General features: G+C 41.8%; 2 protein-coding genes across 2 annotated transcripts in view; one reads left to right on the top strand and one right to left on the bottom strand.

Annotated features, from left to right (window-relative positions):
• BAG1 (BAG cochaperone 1) overlaps nucleotides 1-4,780 on the bottom strand; it is a gene marked incomplete at its 5' end in the record, with an annotated part of 14,769 nt that extends 9,989 nt beyond the window's left edge. Inside the window, 3 exons of the mRNA XM_082402461.1 lie at nucleotides 1,229-1,311; nucleotides 2,582-2,710; nucleotides 4,027-4,780. Of these exons, the coding sequence (XP_082258587.1) occupies nucleotides 1,229-1,311; nucleotides 2,582-2,710; nucleotides 4,027-4,780 (966 nt within the window). The remainder of the gene's footprint in view (nucleotides 1-1,228; nucleotides 1,312-2,581; nucleotides 2,711-4,026) is intronic.
• CHMP5 (charged multivesicular body protein 5) lies at nucleotides 4,773-19,515 on the top strand. The gene is made up of 8 exons (XM_082402464.1): nucleotides 4,773-4,928; nucleotides 6,156-6,260; nucleotides 7,686-7,732; nucleotides 9,482-9,575; nucleotides 9,707-9,778; nucleotides 14,700-14,808; nucleotides 16,331-16,443; nucleotides 18,812-19,515. Exons 1-8 carry the CDS (start codon nucleotides 4,860-4,862, stop codon nucleotides 18,860-18,862), a joined length of 660 nt encoding a protein of 219 aa, XP_082258590.1. The 5' UTR covers nucleotides 4,773-4,859; the 3' UTR covers nucleotides 18,863-19,515.

The raw sequence follows: 19,515 nt of genomic DNA, 5'->3' as shown, positions 1-19,515 counted from the left end.
GTGCTAACAAATTACAGTGAATGCCTGTGAGGAGTCCAGAACGGTGAGACAGGTGGAATTCTACCCTTTCTTTAAATGGAATTCCTGAGCTCTCTCATTCAATATGATGATGATGATGAATACTTTTACTGAGCATCCCCTCTATGCCAGGTACCATCCTAAGCACTTTACCTGTATTATTGTTTAAGCCTTACCACAATCCAATGAAGGAGGTACTGTTTCAGATGATGAAATTGAGGTTACTGTAAAGTAACTTAAGGTTACACAGCCCAAAATAGGTAGAAGAGACTTGAATTGGACTTGGTTCCACATACTCCAGGACAGCTCCAATTGAGGGTCCTGAAGCTTCTTCGAACTCAACCCTTGGGTTCTGCTCATTGCCCATCACCATTCTCCCTGACCCTTGAGCAAGAAATCTAGATTATTTCCCCTTCTCTCACCTTAATTGGTAGCCAGCAGCTTCCTGCTTTTACACTACCCCAAATTGTTCACATTCTTCTTTGTGGCCAAATCCCGAGTGCCAGTCTCCTGGCAGTTCCAAGTCTGGACTAGACTTTCCTTGCCTCCACTTTGCTAATCTCTGCCCTCTCTCCACTCTGAATCAGCCACCTCCCTCGAAGTAAGGCAACTTCACAGGACCAACAATTCCACTGTGTCACAATGCAGGGCTGGCCATGGCCCTCTCTCATCACCCCAGGGCCTACTTTTCTCACCAACTGGCTCTTTTTCTCCGTCACCTCTTTAGTCTGAACCTTTCTTTCCAGCCAAAGAGGGTTTATCCTTGTGTGAGATTTTAGTAAAAACAATGGTTAAAGGAAGAGAGGCTCCTGAAGTTTGCAGAGTACTTATTTTTAAAATCTACAGGTTTATTTTAACAAAACGCTCTCCTGCAAATTCCCCTCCAAGTGAGTAGGGACTGCCTCAGGCACTATTTTAACCAGACTGATTCCACCACCAACACAAAAGCCACATTACTGAGGCAGCATAACCACTCCTAATTCCCAGAGTGAAACCACTCCTAATTCCCAGAGTGAAAGCCCTAACCAACAGGAGCTGGAGGGTATGAGAACTGGTAACTCCATGGAACAAAAAGAGACTACATTTGTTTAGAGAGCGCTACTTCACCAGTGCCAACCCTGGGTCCCTAATTTGGCCTTCTAAACAGAAACATGCATAAAAGACCTTCGTCATTTGATTCTGAGGTATTCTGGTGGAAAAAGCAATTTACCTTTTTCCCAATTAACATGACCCGGCAACCATTTTGTATTCCAAGTGCTGACAATGGCGTCTCCATTTCCTTCAGAGATTTTCCTGAACAAAGAAGAAAGTGATGTCAAGTTGCAACAATTGCACACCAGTGAAAATAGATTTCAGCAAGGGTATAGGAAGTAGTGTGCTCACTAATGAGAAGAGGATGAATTGGTATACGCTTTTTAGAAGGTTTCTTGACCCAGTAACTTCACTTTAGATATTTACCCTAACACATAACTGGACATGTGCCTACACAAAAACTGTTATACAATAACTATTATTCATAATAGTGAGAAACTGGAAAGAGCCAAAAATTCAGTAATAGGGGACGCATTAACTATACATCAGTACAACAGAAGACTTTGTAGGTATCAAAGCTCATTTTTTCAGGAAACTTCAATGCCATAATACATGTTGATGACCCAGCGTTATAAGAAGATCACTAGAAATGATCCTAGTTTTGTCAACTAAAAAAAAAAGCCACAAATGAGAACCCACACTTTGGGATACCAGGACAAACAAACAAAAAGAGGCTGGACAGAAATATACTGAATTGTTATGAGGGGTTTTATCCAGGAGGACATTTTCTTTTTTGTGCTTTCCTCTATTTTGAAACATGGATTTCTATTGCCTTTATAATTCTAAAATGAAATGTTTTTAAAAAGAAAAGACAAGGAGCTGTACTATGAAGTACAAATATGAATGCTTCCCATCACTAAATTTTTTACGACTGGCACCAAACGGGATAAATTTAGCCTCATCAGATACCAAAATAATGGGTTCGGATGGGAGTGGGTGTGTCCTGGCAGAAATCAGCATCATGCACTGGGCCTGCCACATCCAGGCCCTGGTAAGTTTGTTCAATACCTTCTCTGTGCCAGCACTATGCCGAGCATTGGACACATAGCAATATCTCTGCCCTCGTGGAGTTTGTTACTGTATTAGAGAAATCAGATGTTCGGTGACTATGAAGACAATTATTTAATAGGAATTTCAATACAAGTTATGCAAAAGTGGTAGGGAGTGCCATCTGAACACACAGTGGGAAGAGGATCTAACTTGGCCAGGGAAGACTGCCCATGTGCTTCATCAAAAATGGTAATATTTCTGCCACCCTCATGTGACTTCAACTCTAATACCTGTTCAAATGTTTACAAGTGTCCAGTGCATAGTAGGTCCTCAATACATATTTGTTGAAGTGATGAATGAATTAACAAGCAAATAAGAATTGTCCTAGTTTGAAAACTGAGAGTTACTATTAGTTAAAGTTAAGCAGTTTTAAATAGGCCTTTTAGCAATGAGGGCTCAAAGCTGGAAGAGAAATACCTACCCTTAAATATGAGTTTCTGAAAAGGCAGCGGGACCCCTGTGGCCTCTTCAACAACCTGGGCCAGGTCTTGGACAATTGGTTCACTACAACCCTCTTGCGGGATAACTTGAAGATCGTGCTTCTCATTGCCTGGTGAGAGAGAAAAGTGTTGAAGAAAACTCTTTCACACAAACCAATATAGGCTGACACTTTATTTACCCAGCCTTCAAGGCCTGCTCAAGGATTTTTGTTTCCTTTATTATAGTAACTAACAAAATCAGTGATATCAGCTAACATTTTAAGTACTTAACATGCATAAGGGGCTGACTAGGCTCATTTCATGCATGATCTTATTTCTCAGAACAACCCCATGAAGTAGGTACTACCTATTATTCCCCATTTCACAGATAAGCAAACTATGAGTTCAGTCCAATTAAGACCTGCCTAATGAGACCCAACTCTAGAATTAGAACTTGACCTCAGATCTATCTGATTTCAAAGTCCGTGCTTTTCTTCACAAGCCATCTGCATCCTGTGGCCTGACTGTCCTCTACTCTGTGTTGTACTGGGCAAGGAACTATTTTTGTCTCCTTTGCTGTAATGGGCAAGGAAATGTTTTTCCTCCAGGTCTCTCCCACTGGGGACACCTGGGCACATACATGATTGGTGCCCAGTAAATAGACAAAAGAATGAATAAACTCAAACAGCAGAAATTCCTTTTTGGAGCAGAGGTGCTAATTCTTTTCTGGGTATGTGGACAATAAGGAGGTAGCCTGTGCCGGTGCATCATGCCAAGCCTTAAGCCTACTCAACAGCCACATGTAGTGAGTGGGACAGGTGTTACCAACTCTGCTTCTATGTGAAGTAGAAACCAGCTGCCTAGAAAGGAGACATCCCAAGGTCACTTAAACCTGAATTATCTAGAATCCTAGTCACCAGATTCTGAGGCCCTGGGGTCTCCCCTAGTTGGTCCTGAGGAAACCTCATGGACTCAGCTCTCTGGAGAACTCGACACAGAACTTTGTCTAGTTCTGTGTCAACTCCAAAAGTAGGCAGACCCAAAGGGTGCCCAGAGTGTACGCCTGAACCCAAGGCTCACTCAAAAAGCAGACAAGAGTTCAGACTCTCGCACACACGTAGGTGTCCAGACACACAGCAGTCATACACAACATGGCTAAAAAGAGCCAGGCACAAAGACCCACAATAACTACGCAGGCACACACTAACACATACAACCAGGACCACGATGTGAAGCACGGACATCGAGGATCTAACAAATGGCCTGAGACAAAACACCAGCCACATGGAAAGGTGTGCTGAACAAAAGATCCGTACAAAAGCCGGCCCCACGGACACAAACCAGATCCCACGCTTCCGGACGCCAGACGAACACAAGGACACACGCTTCGGGAGGGCACGTGGCCAAACCCAGAGACCCCGCCGGACTTTTCGCAGCCCGCGCTCACTGTGGGTGACGGTCACGCTGAGCCCGGCTGCCGCCATTTCCTCGCTCCGGGCCACCTCTTCACTCAGGGCCACCTCTTCGCTTCCGACGGCCTCTTCGCTCCGGGACCCCTCTTCGTTCCGGGTCACCTCTTCGTTCCGGGTCACCTCTTCGCTCCGGGCCGAGCGAGGCCGTGCTTTCTTCTTCACCCGCGGCCTGCGAGCGCAGGCGGCGGCGCCCCTGGTGGATCCGGCATGCCCTCTGGTCACACTCCGGACGGCTGATCGCTGGGAGGGAGGCGGACCGCGCTCGACTGGGGGCACCGACTGGCGCGGCTCCCGGCCCAGCCGAGGGGCGCGCCGCCGGGGGCCCAGCCGCTCCCTGTCGCCTCGCGATCTCCGAGAGCCGCCGCGCTCCGCCAGACCCGCGCTTGTTGCCCACCCAGCGGTGGAGGCTGAGCGCGGCGCCCCGCGACCCCTCCCGGCTACTTCCCCGCTCCGCCCGGGCCTGCCGGCCCCGCCCCTCGGAGCAGCCCCGCTCCCGCCAGGCTCTATTCCGCTACCGCCGCCCCCGGGCCCCACCCACTCAGCCGAGGCCCCGCCTGGCTTATCTGAGGCCACGCCCACGCCCGCCACCGAGGCCACGCCCCCTGCTGACTCTTCGCCCCTCACCTCCAACCTCCTGCAGTTCTTCCCCGGAAGACCGAGCTGAAAATCCGGAAAAAGGATCGGTAAACGCCAATAGGCACATTGCGCTTGCGCATGGAGGGCCGGAAGTCAAGTCGGAGGCGGAGGTGATTCTGCTTCCGTTTCTGGTTTTGCTCCAGTGTTTGGGTTGTCTTCGCGGCCGCCCAAGATGAACCGATTCTTCGGGAAAGCGAAACCCAAGGCTCCGCCGCCCAGCTTGACTGACTGCATTGGCACGGTGGGCACTTAGACACGCATAACTAGGCTCAGGGACCCTGACACCCCCCAACCCCACCCACCCCCGGCTTCGGCGCCTACTCCTGGGTCCCGGACCCATTGCATCTCAGCTTTCTCTACCCCACTTTCTTTCCTGTTACCCAAGTCATTGCTGACTCCACAAACCAGGGACCCCTAACCCATCACTGTCTCGCCCTTCTTGCGCCCCACCCCTTCTGGTGCCCAGTGCCGCGTCCACTCGCTGTTTCCTTACCTCCTCACCCCTACCAGCCATAGGCCCACACAGCCTTCCCACCTCGTCCAGCCTGACCCGTAACTCCTCTTCCATCCCTCATCCCTCTCCCATGTCAGGGCCCTCGGCTTGATATCCTAGCTCAACATATTTGTACCCCAATCCTGGATCTCAGTAACACAAAATTCAGAACTCTGACCCCTGACATTAAGCCACCACCTTCTATCCAAGCGAATAGCATTAGATCTAAGCCCTAGCCGGGGTCCACTGGGCACTAACCCATTTCACACACCTCCTGCTTGAGCCCTCAGCCTGACGAGCCTCTGATTCTAGGGAAATCTCCACTAAGCCCAGTGATTCTCAAATTCTTTTTCTGCTCAAGCACACTTGAGAGCGACCCTGGAATGTTAGAATTTAGGGGGTGGAGTATAGTTTATAAAAGCTCTCCAGTGTTTCTGGCTGAGAATCTCCCCACCACCAACAGTTAGGAATCACTGTTTTCCACCTTTCACCATATGCTCTTCTTCTTTTTTTTTTTTTAATTAATTTATTTTATTTATTTATTTTTGGCTGCATTGGGTCTTCATTGCTGCACGTGGGCTTTCTCTAGTTGCAGCGAGCGGGGGCCACTCCTCATTTCCATGTGCAGGCTTCTCATTTCGGTGGCTTCTCTTGTTGCAGAGCACAGGCTCTAGGTGCACAGGCTTCAGAAGTTGTGTCATGCGGGCTCAGTAGTTGTGGCGCACGGGCTCCAGAGTGCAGGCTCAGTAGCTGTGGCGCACGGGCTTAGTTGCTCCGCAGCATGTGGGATCTTCCCAGACCAGGGATCGAAGCCGTGATCCCTGCATTGGCAGGCAGAATCTTAACCACTGCACCACCAGGGAAGTCCCTCTTCTTTATTTTTCCTTTCTTCCTCTATATTCATTCCTCTCCTGCCACTTTTCATGTAAATGTATTGCAATAACTACTACTGCCTTTGATGTTTTTCCCCTCAAGGTGGACAGCAGGGCAGAATCTATTGACAAGAAGATTTCTCGGCTGGATGCTGAACTAGTGAAGTATAAGGATCAGATCAAGAAGATGAGAGAGGGTCCTGCAAAGGTAAGGTAGGCAGCACCTGAAGAAGGTACTGTGATAGCCTAACTTGAGCACCTGTGGAAGTAGGGCCTGGTGGTAAGGGCTGGTGAGAGATGCAGAAGAGATGCTCACAGTCTAATAAGAAAACATACGTGAGGGTGTATCCTTCGGGGAGGAGAGTTAGCAGCCATATATGAGAGGAAGGCTGGGATTTGACCTGGTGGCAAGAAGATGCTGGTCACATGTCCAGAAGCATGTACGTGGGAACTAGCATATTCTACTGAGAAGGTGCTATATTCTACCTGGAGAGCTGGGCCTGCTCAGGAATAATGAGTTGCCAGGCTAGTCAAGTTAGGTAAGTATAATAGACTGGTTAAGGAGTGGCATGTTGGGGAAAAAGTACCAGTGTTCTATTAATAATACCATCACTACCTACTAGCTGTGACCTTTATAAAGTCCGTTAATTTTTTATTTTCCTCTTCTGTTGGGTAGAAACGTAGAGTTGTATATTTAAGTGCATGGACTGTGAATGTAGAACTGTCTTCTTTTTTCCCATCCCTGTAACTTATTAGACATTCAAGCTAGAGCAAGTTACTTAGCATCACTGAACCTCAGTTTTCCCATCTGTAAAATGGGGATGATATCTACTTTAAAGTGTGAGATTAAATGAGGTAATTCATGTGACCTACATAACACTGTGTCTAGTACATGGACACATTCAGTAAATGTTAGGTATTATTATCATCTGGGAAGTAATAATACCTGCTTTTCCTTCTTCATTGGAGGAGACAAATAAAATGATTTATAAAACAGTGTAGAAATGGAAGTGACAGGAGGATTTTCTCTGCCATCTTAGTTAGATGGCATGGAATGAAGAGCGACCAGAGGCAGGAAAGCCCACCTAGACTTGAGGAGATGAAAGCCTAAGCCATGGTGGTAGTCGTAAGAATGACATGAGAGGAATCAATTTAAAAGTGAGTTCTGAAAATCTAAGATGGCAGTGCATGAAGACACAACAGAGAGAGGAAAGGTAAGGTTGGTGTAACAGTTCTCAACCTAGAGAAGTGAGAGACTGGCGGGGCCATTATTAGTCATTTCCGAGGTGAGAGCAGGCTGAGGAGTTTGGGCATGCTGAGTTTGAGTGGATAGCAGACTGTGCAAATTGGGAATCTCCCTAAGGCACCTAGATATACAAAATCGGCCCTCTTGGGGCTGGGAGTAGAGATAATATGCACTAGGAAAAGGAAATGTACTTCAGTACACTGAGATGTGGGATGCCAAGACTGAGACAAGCTGGGGCTTAAAGCCTGCTTGGGAAGTGAACAATCCAGGAGCCACTGTGTCTACTTTGAAGATGAGAGGAAGTAGGTATGTGAGGATATGGGAGATTTTTTTTTACCGTATGTATATTTTCTACTTCCTTTCATTAAAATCTGCTTTTCTCCCTAGAATATGGTCAAGCAGAAAGCCTTGCGGGTTCTAAAGCAAAAGCGGATGTAAGTTATAAGCATAACCTCCTTTCCTCTAGCAGGTTTAACCAAAAGGGAAATGGTCTTCCATTCCTCTAGGTTTTCATACCACTTTATAAGCATTCTTGAGTTAATTGCAAATTTCATTTACACGTACAGTTAGCTGGGTTTTTCTCCCCCTGCATGTTCAGCAACATCTGTTGCAGCACTGTCCATTTAAATAGAACTTTTTGCTTTGATGGGAGGTGTTTTGTATCTCTGCTCTTCAGTACAGTAGCTATTAGCCATGCGTGGCTATTGAGCACTTGAAATGTAGCTAGTGTGACTAAGGAACTCAAGTTTTAATTTTATTTAATTTTAACAATTTAAGTAGCCATATGTGGCTAGTGGCTTCTGTATTGGACTGCCCAGATCTATAGAGTTTGATTCTCCCATTTATTTAATTAGAGTGTGCCTTTTTAATTTTTATTTGTTTGTCTGTAAAATTGGGAATCTTGAATATTTGTTCCCTCCCATCAGAAGATTTAACGGTCCTTAATTTGTTTTAGGTGACTGTGTCCCAGTGTTTGAGCAGAAGCCCAAGAGTATCTTTGGTACTTACCCTTGTGAGCTGATGAGACCCTCTGCAGGGTTATAGAGGTCAGATGTAATCAGCTAATAAAGAACCAGAAAAATTGTTGATATCTCTATTCCTATTTATAAACTAACTTTTTATAAGACATCAGACACCATCTTACTCCTTTTAGATTAGACAGAATTGGAAAAAGAAATTATACTGCCTGGAGTGGTGAGAGAGTGTGATAAAACTGTTACCTCTCTAATTGGTAGCATTGCAATTTTTAGGTAACTTTTTTTTTAATAAAAGGATATTATTCATTGTAGAAACTTGGCAAGTACATAAACATGAGTAGAAGAAAAGGAAATCTACCTAGATTCCTACTAGCAGAAATAACCACCTTTAAAATGCTAATTTCTTACAGTTTCTTTCTCTGCTTGTGCATACATGGTATGTGTGCATATGATTTTTTAGAAGATAACAAATGGCGTGTATATAGGTTATGCTTTTCCACTTAATGTTATATCATGAGTATTTTTGTCCTTCTAAATATTCTTTCCAAACAGTATACTTTTTAACGGGGTAATAATGTTCCACCACCATTTGCCTGCGTCATTGACCATTTTTCTTCTGGTTGGATGGTTAGATGGTTTCGAATAGTGATATAAGTCTTTGAGGCAGTATTATAAGTTGATATAAAGCTTTATTTTAAAAAAACATGGAGTGCCAGGCATTATATTAGGTTGGATAGATTACCTATTTGTGGATACGAGATTAATAAAATATCATACCTGTCCTCAAGGAGTTCAGTCTACTGGAAAAACAGTTTCACTATATGTATGAAGAGCCTTAAAAACAGTCTTGCCCTTTCCCCCAAGAATTCCATTTCTGGGAATTTAGCATAGGAAATAATCTAAAACATTATAAAGACCTGTATTAAGACTTCTTAGCAATGTAGAAAGCAGCAGTAATAATAATAATGTTAAGTGGAAAATAGTGTTGTAACTAAAATATATACAGAGGAAAAAGACTGGAGGGACATCAAATCATGTTTGTGTTAGATTGATTAAATTGTTTTTCCCAATTTTTCTGTATATTTAATTTTTTAATGTTTGTTGTTTTTGTTTTTAAGAATATTCTCTTATTTTGTATTAGAGATACTTTCTTCCTGAGGATTTCTATCTGGCTCACATTTATCCTTCTCAATTGACTCTAAAAAGGTATGAGCAGCAGCGGGACAATCTTGCCCAACAGTCATTTAACATGGAACAAGCCAATTACACCATCCAGTCATTGAAGGACACCAAGACCACGGTACTCCCAAAACACCTTTGCCATGGTTTTATTTTATTTTTGTACTCTGTGCTCTTTTCCCATGGTTTTTAAAAGACAGTTTAACCAACACGGCTTCTTAAGACATGGTGTTTTCTCTTTCCTTTTTTTAGGTTGATGCTATGAAACTGGGTGTAAAGGAAATGAAGAAAGCATACAAGCAAGTGAAAATCGACCAGATTGAGGTGAGATGTGTACTGGTTTCCCCAAGAATATACACTTGTTTCTGAAAGAATCAAAATGATTGTGTATGTGATGGGAAGAGCACAGGAGAGGGATTGAATCTTGGGTTCTGCCATTTACTAATAGAGTAACTTTGGGAAAGGGTACCAGAGGTCTCACTTTCCTCATTGTTAAGCTAAGGATCCTAATACCACATACAGTTATAATTAGGATGAAATAAATGAGCTGGTGTATCTAAACGCACAATGCCTGGCACATAATAAGCACCCAGTGAATAAGCACCCAGTTTCCTTTTACTTCTAACTCACTTAATGATTTTTAGTCAGTTGCTTCAGTTGTAAAGTAGTGATGTTGCTGCTCATCTCCCAGGATTGTCCCGAGTATAAAATGAGGACATACACATAAAGTGCTTAGCACGGTTCCTGGTGTAGAGTTGGTTCCCTCTTCTAGTAATTCTCTTTATATTTTTTTCCCCCAGTTTTATTGAGATATACTTAATATATAACATTGTGTAAGTTGAAGGTATACAACATGATGATTTGATACATATATATATATAGTGAAATGGTTACCACAATAAAGTTAGTTAACACCTTCATAACCTCACATAATTACTATTTTTTTGTGGTGAGAATATTTAAGGTTTACTTTCCTAGCAACTTGCAAGTATTGTTAAATATAGCCACCATGCTGTACTTTAGATCCCCAGAACTTGAGTTATCTTTTTTTTTAAAGGTTATATTCCATTTATAGTTATTATAAAATATTGACTGTATTCCTTGTGTTGTACAATATATCCTTGTAGCTTATGTATTTTATTTTATACATAGTAGTTTGTACCTCTTGATCTCCTACCCCCATTTCTTTAGTGGTTTTTTTTTTTTTGGCTGCACTGGGTCTTAGTTGCAGCACACGGGATTTTCACTGCAGCATGCGGGCTTCTTAGTTGCTGCATACAGGCTTCTTAGTTGTGCCTGTGAACTCTTAGTTGTGGCATGCGGATTCTTAGTTGCGGCAGATGGGATCTAGTTCCCCGACCAGGGATCGAACCCTGGCCCCCTGCACTGGGAGCACAGAGTCTTACCCACTGGCCCACCATGGAAGTCCCTAGATTTTTAATAATAATGTCATTAGGTCCTTAAAATTAGCATTTCTTTTTGAGATTATGTTTTGGCTGGGGCATTGAGCCCTAAGAGTTTGGCTCCTCTCGCCTCTGTCAGTTGAACAGCGCAGATGGCAAACAGGGTTAGCGGAAGGAGTAGTGACTGGCCTGAGGAAAAGGCTTCCTTTCTGCGTATGTGATAGTTCTCTTTCCCTCTACCCGCTGAGTAGAATGTCTCTTTCTAAGAGGGCATGGACTCAGTTTTGTTCACTATTGTATCCCCAGTGCCCCAAACAATGCCTGTCCATAGTTGGTGCTCAGAAAGTATTTAATGATTGATGAACAAATGAACTAGAGGCCATTCATGGAGATAAAGCAGTTCTGCCCAGTTGAAGCATTATTTGTTGGTGGAATATTTACTATGTCCCCAGCATTTTACTGCTTCTGCAGACGTATTCTCTGGTAGGGTAGTTCTGGTCTTTAGTAAGTGAAGGCATTCCTCCCATCTTGCTCTTTTCCAGCACCCCTCCTTATACTTCCCGGGACCCTCTTTCTAATCCTCCACACCAGTCTCTGCTTACAAGAATTTAGGCTTAGTGATATCTTCCAGGAGATTCACTGAGAAAAATGTTCTGAGTATGCTTGTCTTATTTGTATATTATTATTTGATAATAAAATACAATGAAACTGAATTTTATTTTCTGCTTTTCGGGTTCCTTATGTTTTAATTAGTGCTATTTAATGAACAAAATAGAAATTTGATCTTTCTGGTTTTTTGTATGTTTCTTCCTCTTTCACCTATGGATGTCTGGCTCTCTCCCCATCTAATTATCCTTCTCCTGTCACCTCATAGATTTGCCTGCATGACAGGTGGAAAACCCCTTTCGTTGTAACTTTTTGATGTGTATGGCTATGTGTCTTTGGCTGGTCTAGATATTTTGAATTTCATTTGTTTTCCTAAAATACTTTACTTGTAAAACATTTTCACTGTTTTATAGTGCTCATTCAGAAAATTTGCCTCTATGTATGTATGTTCCCCTTTTTCTGTCTTTTTTGTTTCCCAGTTTCTGCACTTCAAGTGTAGTGCTTATATTTGTTTTGTATTGATTTTGTTTGTTTTTCCAGAACTGAACCTGCTAATTCTTTGTGATGATTTTTTTCTTTTCTGTGTCTATCCTAGAGTCTATTGCTAGGAATCCTATCCATAGATGATTATGGCAGACTTGTCTTGACATGTAAAAGCATAATATAAGTTCAACTTGATTAGTTTATGTTATTTTCACTCTATTTTAATTATTGTTTCAGCCAGTGCTTCTCTGTATAGCAGACTGTTACATATGTACAGTAGTTTGGCACTTGGAAATGCAGCAAAGCAAAGCATTTTCTTTTTAAAAAAATGTTTTTCTCCACTTTATTTTGTACCCTTTATATGGAAAAACAAACCTAATCTGGGGGCCAGGAAGGAGGTTTTAAATGTTTTGCATTGCTCTAGAAATTCTGAAGGATAAGTGGTGCTGATTTGGACCCTCTGTGTTATCAACACTAGTCCATTCCCCTCTATGTGGAATTTTCAGTATATGAAAAACATATTGTTTTGCACATCCTTAACACAGTAGAAGATATATAGTATTAAGTGCTTAGTGTTTGACATGTATTATGACATATATTATTGCAATAAATCCTTATAATAACCCTATGAAGAATGACTATTAATAATCCCAATATGGTACTGGCACAAAAACAGAAACATAGATCAATGGAACAAGATAGAAAGCCCAGAGATAAACCCACGCACCTATGGTCAACTAATCTATGACAAAGGAGGCAAAGATATACAATGGAGAAAAGACAGTCTCTTCAATAAGTGGTGCCGGGAAAACTGGACAGCTACATGTAAAAGAATGAAATTAGAATACTCTCCAACACTATACACAAAAATAAACTCAAAATGGATTAGAGACCTAAATGTAAGACTGGACACTATAAAACTCTTAGAGGAAAACATAGGAAGAACACTCTTTGACATAAATCACAGCAAGATCTTTTTTGATCCACCTCCTAGAGTAATGGAAATAAAAACAAAAATAAACAAATGGGACCTAATGAAACTTCAAAGCTTTTGCACAGCAAAGGAAACTATAAACAAGATGAAAAGACAACCCTCAGAATGGGAGAAAATATTTACAAACCAATCAATGAACAAAGAATGAATTTCCAAAATATATAAACAGCTCATGCAGCTCAATATTAAAAAAACAAACAACCCAATCATAAAATGGGCAGAGACCTAAATAGACATTTCTGCAAAGAAGACATACAGATGGCCAAGAAGCACATGAAAAGATGCTCAACATCACTAATTATTAGAGAAATGCAAATCAAAACTACAATGAGGTATCACCTCACACCAGTTAGAATGGGCATCATCAGAAAATCTACAAACAAATGCTGGAGAGGGTGTGGAGAAAAGGGAATCCTTGCACTGCTGGTGGGAATGTAAATTGATACAGCCACTATGGAGAATAGTATGGAGGTTCCTTAAAAAACTAAAAATAGCATTACCATATGACCCAGCAGTCCCACTACTGGGCATATACCCAGAGAAAACTGTAATTCAGAAAGACACATGCACCCGAATGTTCATTGCAGCACTATTTACAATAGCCAGGTCATGGAAGCAACCTAAATGCCCATCAACAGACGAATGGATAAAGAAGATGTGGTACATATATACAATGGAATATTGCTCAGCCATAAAAAGGAACAAAATTGAGTCATTTGTTGAGACGTGGATGGATCTAGAGACTGTCATACAGAGTGAAGTAGGTCAGAAAGAGAAAGACAAATATCGTATGTTAACGCATGTATGTGAAACCTAGAAAAATGGTACAGATGAACCGGGTTGCAGGGCAGAAGTTGAGACACGGATGTGGAGAACAAACGTATGGACACCAAGGGGGGAAAGCTGCGGTGGGGTGGGGATGGTGGTGTGCTGAATTGGGCGATTGGGATTGACATGTATACAGTGATGTGTATAAAATTGATGACTGATTTAAAAAAATAATAAAAAAGAAATAATCCCACTTTACAGAGGAGGAAATTAAGGCTAAGACACATTACTTTTCATTGAGTAATGGCCAAATTTTAGCTTGGATTTGTTTGACTCCAGAGTCTGCTCTTCTAACCATTATACTAACTGCCCTTTATTATGCTATAGCACTTCTCAGATTGGTTTTACATTATTTCTGGCCTTGTAATAGTCTCCCAGTTAAGTACAAATAGATAATTCCCAGAAGATTTATGCCCTCAGTCAATTTTTTTCACCAGCCTGGTCTCAGGTATCAAGCCTATCCTGATTACATTTCTGTTTCCCCATCCGGGGTGGGCCCAGTACAACTTTTTTGTACTACCCAGTTGTTTCTGCTACTGCTTCCTTTCCCTGTACAGCATAGTCAGTTTTTGGCTGACTCAAGAAGAGTACTTTGTTTGTCTCAATTACCTCTTTTTCTCTATTAACTAGAAAAATTTTGATAGTGTAAATGTTGCTTGATTTCATGTTTCGAGCAAACTTTCTGTAATGAGAGAGCTGATTGGGCATCTGTTATTGCAATAGAAGTTTGGATTTCCGTGAAGCACCTTAAATTCAAATGCAATATTACCAATTCTATTCTTTATTTTTAAGTTTACATTTTACCACCAAAAATAGGAAGATTATGTGGGCCATTGCTCGTTTCTGAGATTCAGGGGAGAGAATAGGGACAGGGGGTAGTTAGAGAAAAATGGTAAGAAATGAATAAAAATCCTGTCATATATTTTTGTAGGATCTACAAGACCAGCTAGAAGATATGATGGAAGATGCAAATGAAATCCAAGAAGCACTGAGTCGTAGTTACGGCACCCCAGAAATAGATGAAGATGACCTAGAAGCAGGTAAGTTATAGGAAAAGCAATGTATATGTAGCTTTAGCATCTGAGAGGAGCGAGTGCCTGGGACCTTTTCTCCCAAATGTTAGAGAAAATTTCTGCAGCAGTTCCCTGAGACTTTATGGTATAGTCTCTGGGCAAAGAGCTTGAGAGGCAGCCATATCAGACTTGCATACCCCACCAACTCTGGGATGGACAAGCTCTGAAGGAATGTCTAGGCAAAGGCCTTTGCTGACCTGGTGCTTGGTATCCAAACACTGCCATTCCCTGCCATTTTCCTTTTGATTTTTTTTCTCTTTATTTTCCTGCTGGAGTCCTCTCCCTCAGAACAGTCAAGCAGATCAAGAAACAGTAGTTGGCAAATACTTAGTGTGCAGCTACTATATGCCAGGCACTGTATTAGATGCTGGGGATTCAGCCTTGAAGAAAACAAACACAATCTCTGCATTTATGAAGCTTCTCCTCTAGCAGGGGTAAGAAACTGCTTGTTTCAAGTAATTCATTAATTATAAGAGCACAAACTGTTGGGAAGGAGAAGTATGGGGTACCATAGGAGCACATAGCCAGTGAATCTAACCTATTTGGGAGTCAGTGACAGGCATTGCACCTGAAGGATGAGCAGAGGGTAGCAAGACAAAATGGAAGGGGTTGTTAAGTGGCCTCACAGAGAGTTGTTTAGAAACTGTTCCTGTAGTCCATTTAAGAAATTTTGGTGGCTGAGACTATGGTGGTGGTAGCAAAAACAGAGATAAGTGGACATATTGAAGAAATTTTAGGAGGTTGAATGGACAAGACCTAATGATTGATTGGGTGTGGAGAGAGAGGGAGGTGTCAGAGGTGTTTGTCAATTTCTAGCATGAGCAACTGGGTAGATGGCAGGACCACCCCACACTGGGTTTTCTGTTGCATGATTCCCCTGTCCCATTACTACTTCTTCTTTCTCTCCATGTTCTGTTTTGCCTAGAACCTTTTTTCCCCTGTTTATTTCTTTATTTTCTTATTTCTCATCTTTAGTTTCCTCTGATGAGTCTCTACCTGCTGCTGCCATTTCCCCTGGTCACTTCCAACTCACTTTGCCATAGACTTATTTTTAAAGCCTGATCTCATGTAATGGTCACTCACTATACAACAGTCTCATGCCTCCTTTCACTGCCGGCTTTCAAGTTCATCAATAAATGGGAGAGGATTTTTTACATTTGTTATCATCAGGATTTTCTAATTTGAATTGGCCAACCGATAACTATAGAGTCTTCTCATGAAGACTGGGCCTTATAAACCTGTGGGGAATGGTTTTGTTTGTTTGTTTGTTTTATTTTAATTTTTGTTTTTCATGGATTTTTACCACACCAGTTCCCTTGAAAATTTCTTACAATGGCCATCTTTTATTTTGAAAATAGAAATTCATAATCCCTTCTCTTTGTTTCTAAGTTTTCATCTTATTTTGCAAATAATTTGGCCAACTTTCTTAACATTAGCTGCCAATTTTCTTGCGTACATTTTTTTGAAATATTGACTATTTCAATCTCAGAGTTGGATGCACTGGGCGATGAGCTTCTGGCTGATGAAGACAGTTCTTATTTGGATGAAGCAGCAGCTGCACCTGCAATTCCAGAAGGTGTTCCCACTGACACAAAGAATAAGGTGAAAGCTTTTTCTGTTTTATTTTCTATGCAAAATGGTCTGGGAATCTAAAAGGTATTCTTAAGTAAGAATAAGGTGAAATCTTTTTCTGTTTTATTTTCTATGCAAAATGGTCTGGGAATCTAAAAGGTATTCTTAAGTAAGAGCAAGGAAAGACTGTCATTACTTTGGGAACCCTTGAAAGCCCAGTTTTCCCACATTGGATTGTGGATAGGCTACATAAATAGCGTCACTGAGGCCCAGGGATGGTTTTATTCAATGACAATTTGTATAGTATACATAATCACTTTTGTGAGCTTGGACTGGGTGCTATTGGGTTTTAGACATTTCCTGGGAAAGCAGCAGCAACATATGCATGAACCATGCGGGGTGGCAGCATAAAATAAAGGTCCACTCCAGACATGATGATCAATAATAGGGTGGATTTTTTTTTTGAACTAGGGATTCATAATTTAAGTATAAAATTTAATGTAGAAAGATTCTACTTCAACAAGGAAAAAGAATCAGGACACCTGGGTGTAAGCCTGAGATTGAAACCACTAACTGTGAGACCTTGGCAAATCACTTAGCTGTTTTGAACTTTTCTGTTCCTTGCATCTATAAAATGCAGATTATCTCACATAATTGTTGTGTAGATCAAATTAGATCTTGTATGTAAAAGGACTTTGCGAACTTAAAGCCCTGTTCAAATCTACATGCTTGTCGTTATAAATAGATAAAATTTGCTGCTTATAAAATCCTGTTTACCCCATCTGAGTTTCTGGTATCACATGTCATTTTTTCTATTGCCAGTGGCCATTTACAGTCCTGGTGTTTACCTACTCCCAACATGCACATTGAGGTGCACAGTATAGTTGACAGAATCCTAGAGTGGGAGCCAGTCTCAGGTCTGCCTTTATTCACTGTGTGACTTTGAGCAAATTAGAAGTTCATATCTTCTCTCTGAACCTCATGTTTTTCCTACCTGTGCAATGTGGGGAACAAACAGGTGGGAAAGTAGGTAATTTCTCAGGTCCCTTATAACTGAATTTTTTTTTTAATATTTATTTATTTGGTTGCGTTGGGTCTTAGTTGCGGCAAGTGGGCTCCTTAGTTGCGGCTCGCCAGCTCCTTAGTTGTGGCATGCGAACTCTTAGTTGCAGCATGCGTGTGGGATCTAATTCCCAGACGAGGGATCAAACCCGAGCCCCCTGCATTGGGAGTGAGGAGTCCTAACCACCGCGCCACCAGGGAAGTCCCCCTTATAACTGGTTTTGATGAATGTGTGTGTTCCCCTACCTTACCCCTCCCCCCTGCTTACTTGAGCCTGGGGTCGTCTTACCTTTCTCTACTACCCAGGCCACCCTCACCACTTCAAGGCACCAGGTGCATAGGTTGCTTTTTCTCAGCATACCTAAAATCATTTTTATTAACACTACCATAGCCCATCTTTTCAAATCCTTGGTAACAGGTCCCTGAAGGATGTGTTATTTCCACTTTTAGAAGGTCACAGATTCCTGACTTAAATGTGCTGTTGAGGTATGGTTTCTGAATTGATAGTGGTGTCACTGCCTATATGTTTGTAGTAAAGTGTGATATGGAAGTGACTGCCTGTCCCAGGGCACCGCTCCTTCAAGGATTGATGAGGCGGGCTTCCCTGGTGGTACAGTGGTTAAGAATCCGCCTGCCAATGCAGGGGACACAGGTTCGAGCCCTGGTCCGGGAAGATCCCACGTGCCGCGGAGCAACTAAGCCCGTGCGCCACAACTACTGAGCCTGCTCTCTGGAGCCCACGAGCCACAACTACTGAAGCCCGTGCGCCTAGAGCCCATGCTCCACAACAAGAAAAGCCACTGCAGTGAGAAGCCCACGCACCGCAACGAAGAGTAGCCCCCGCTCTCCGCAACTAGAGAAAAGCCTGCGTGCAGCAACAAAGACCCAGCACAGCCAAAACTAAATAAATAAATAAATAATTTAAAATAATTAAAGAAATAAAAGGATTGATGAGGCTACAAAAGGTATTGGTTCACTTTGGGATTAGAGTGAAAGTGGGAATCTGGAGGCAAGCACTCACTCCTCTGCCTTCACTCCTGGACATTCCCAGCCCCCTTTTCCCCTTTCTAGGTTTACTCTTAGGTTTCTCTTTCTCTCTGTACTCTTCCCTTACTCTGCAAAGAGTCATCCCTTTTGATCCCTTCCACTTCTTTTCCTGGTTTATCACTTCCCCTTTTACCTTTCATAAAACAGCTTGTTCTCATCTTATCAGTGGGATTTTTGTTTTCATTGATTAAACACTTGGAAATGAGTTTTGACTACTAAATATTTGTAATCTTTTTCTTTTTTTATCAGTTGGAAAATAGTGGCACTAAACATTTCTTCCTTTTCACAGGATGGAGTCTTGGTGGATGAATTCGGATTGCCACAGATCCCTGCTTCATAGACTTGCGTCATTCAAGTACATCATGTAAAATAAACACATATTCTGGGACTAGGAAATATTTATCTTTCCAAGTTTGCCATAACAGATTTAGGTTTCTTTCCTTTCTGTGGAGGAAAAGTTAATTACATAGCTTTCATTTTTTTTCCGTTAAGAGACTCATTGCTTGAAGGAAGCTTTCTTCATACTAAATTTTTATTCCTTTTCTCTTATGAAAGACTAACTTACTTAAAATTATCATTGGGTGTGTATAACTTCATTCCTTAATAATAATTTTGAGATAAAACCAAGGAAATGGGAATCTTTAAGTTCTATGACAGCATATCTCCACAATCTCAAATTGACCCGATAAATTGATGACAAAGACGAGATTAGTGGGACTGTCCATATTATGATTCAAAACCATTTTCTCTTGTGGTATTATAGGTTGGTTAAAGTGATGGCCTTTTTTGGTGAGTTTTGTTGTGTCTTGTGAGTAAATCTTTACTGTGTCCAATATTGGAATGGAATTATCACTACTGTATCATGGGTGGCTATTTTGATTCTGTGGTTCATTCGATATTACAGTGGACTTGTAATCAATAATGAATATTTCTTGATATTTAATGTATAGGACATTTATTTATACTCAATAAATATTTTTCAAAAGGATATAA

This window comes from Balaenoptera borealis (genome assembly GCF_965194805.1).
Source record: "Balaenoptera borealis genome assembly, chromosome: 8".
NCBI classification, from domain to species: domain Eukaryota; kingdom Metazoa; phylum Chordata; class Mammalia; order Artiodactyla; family Balaenopteridae; genus Balaenoptera; species Balaenoptera borealis.
The sequence above is the reverse complement of the archived record's forward strand: the minus strand, read 5'-3'. Positions and strand labels throughout refer to the sequence as shown.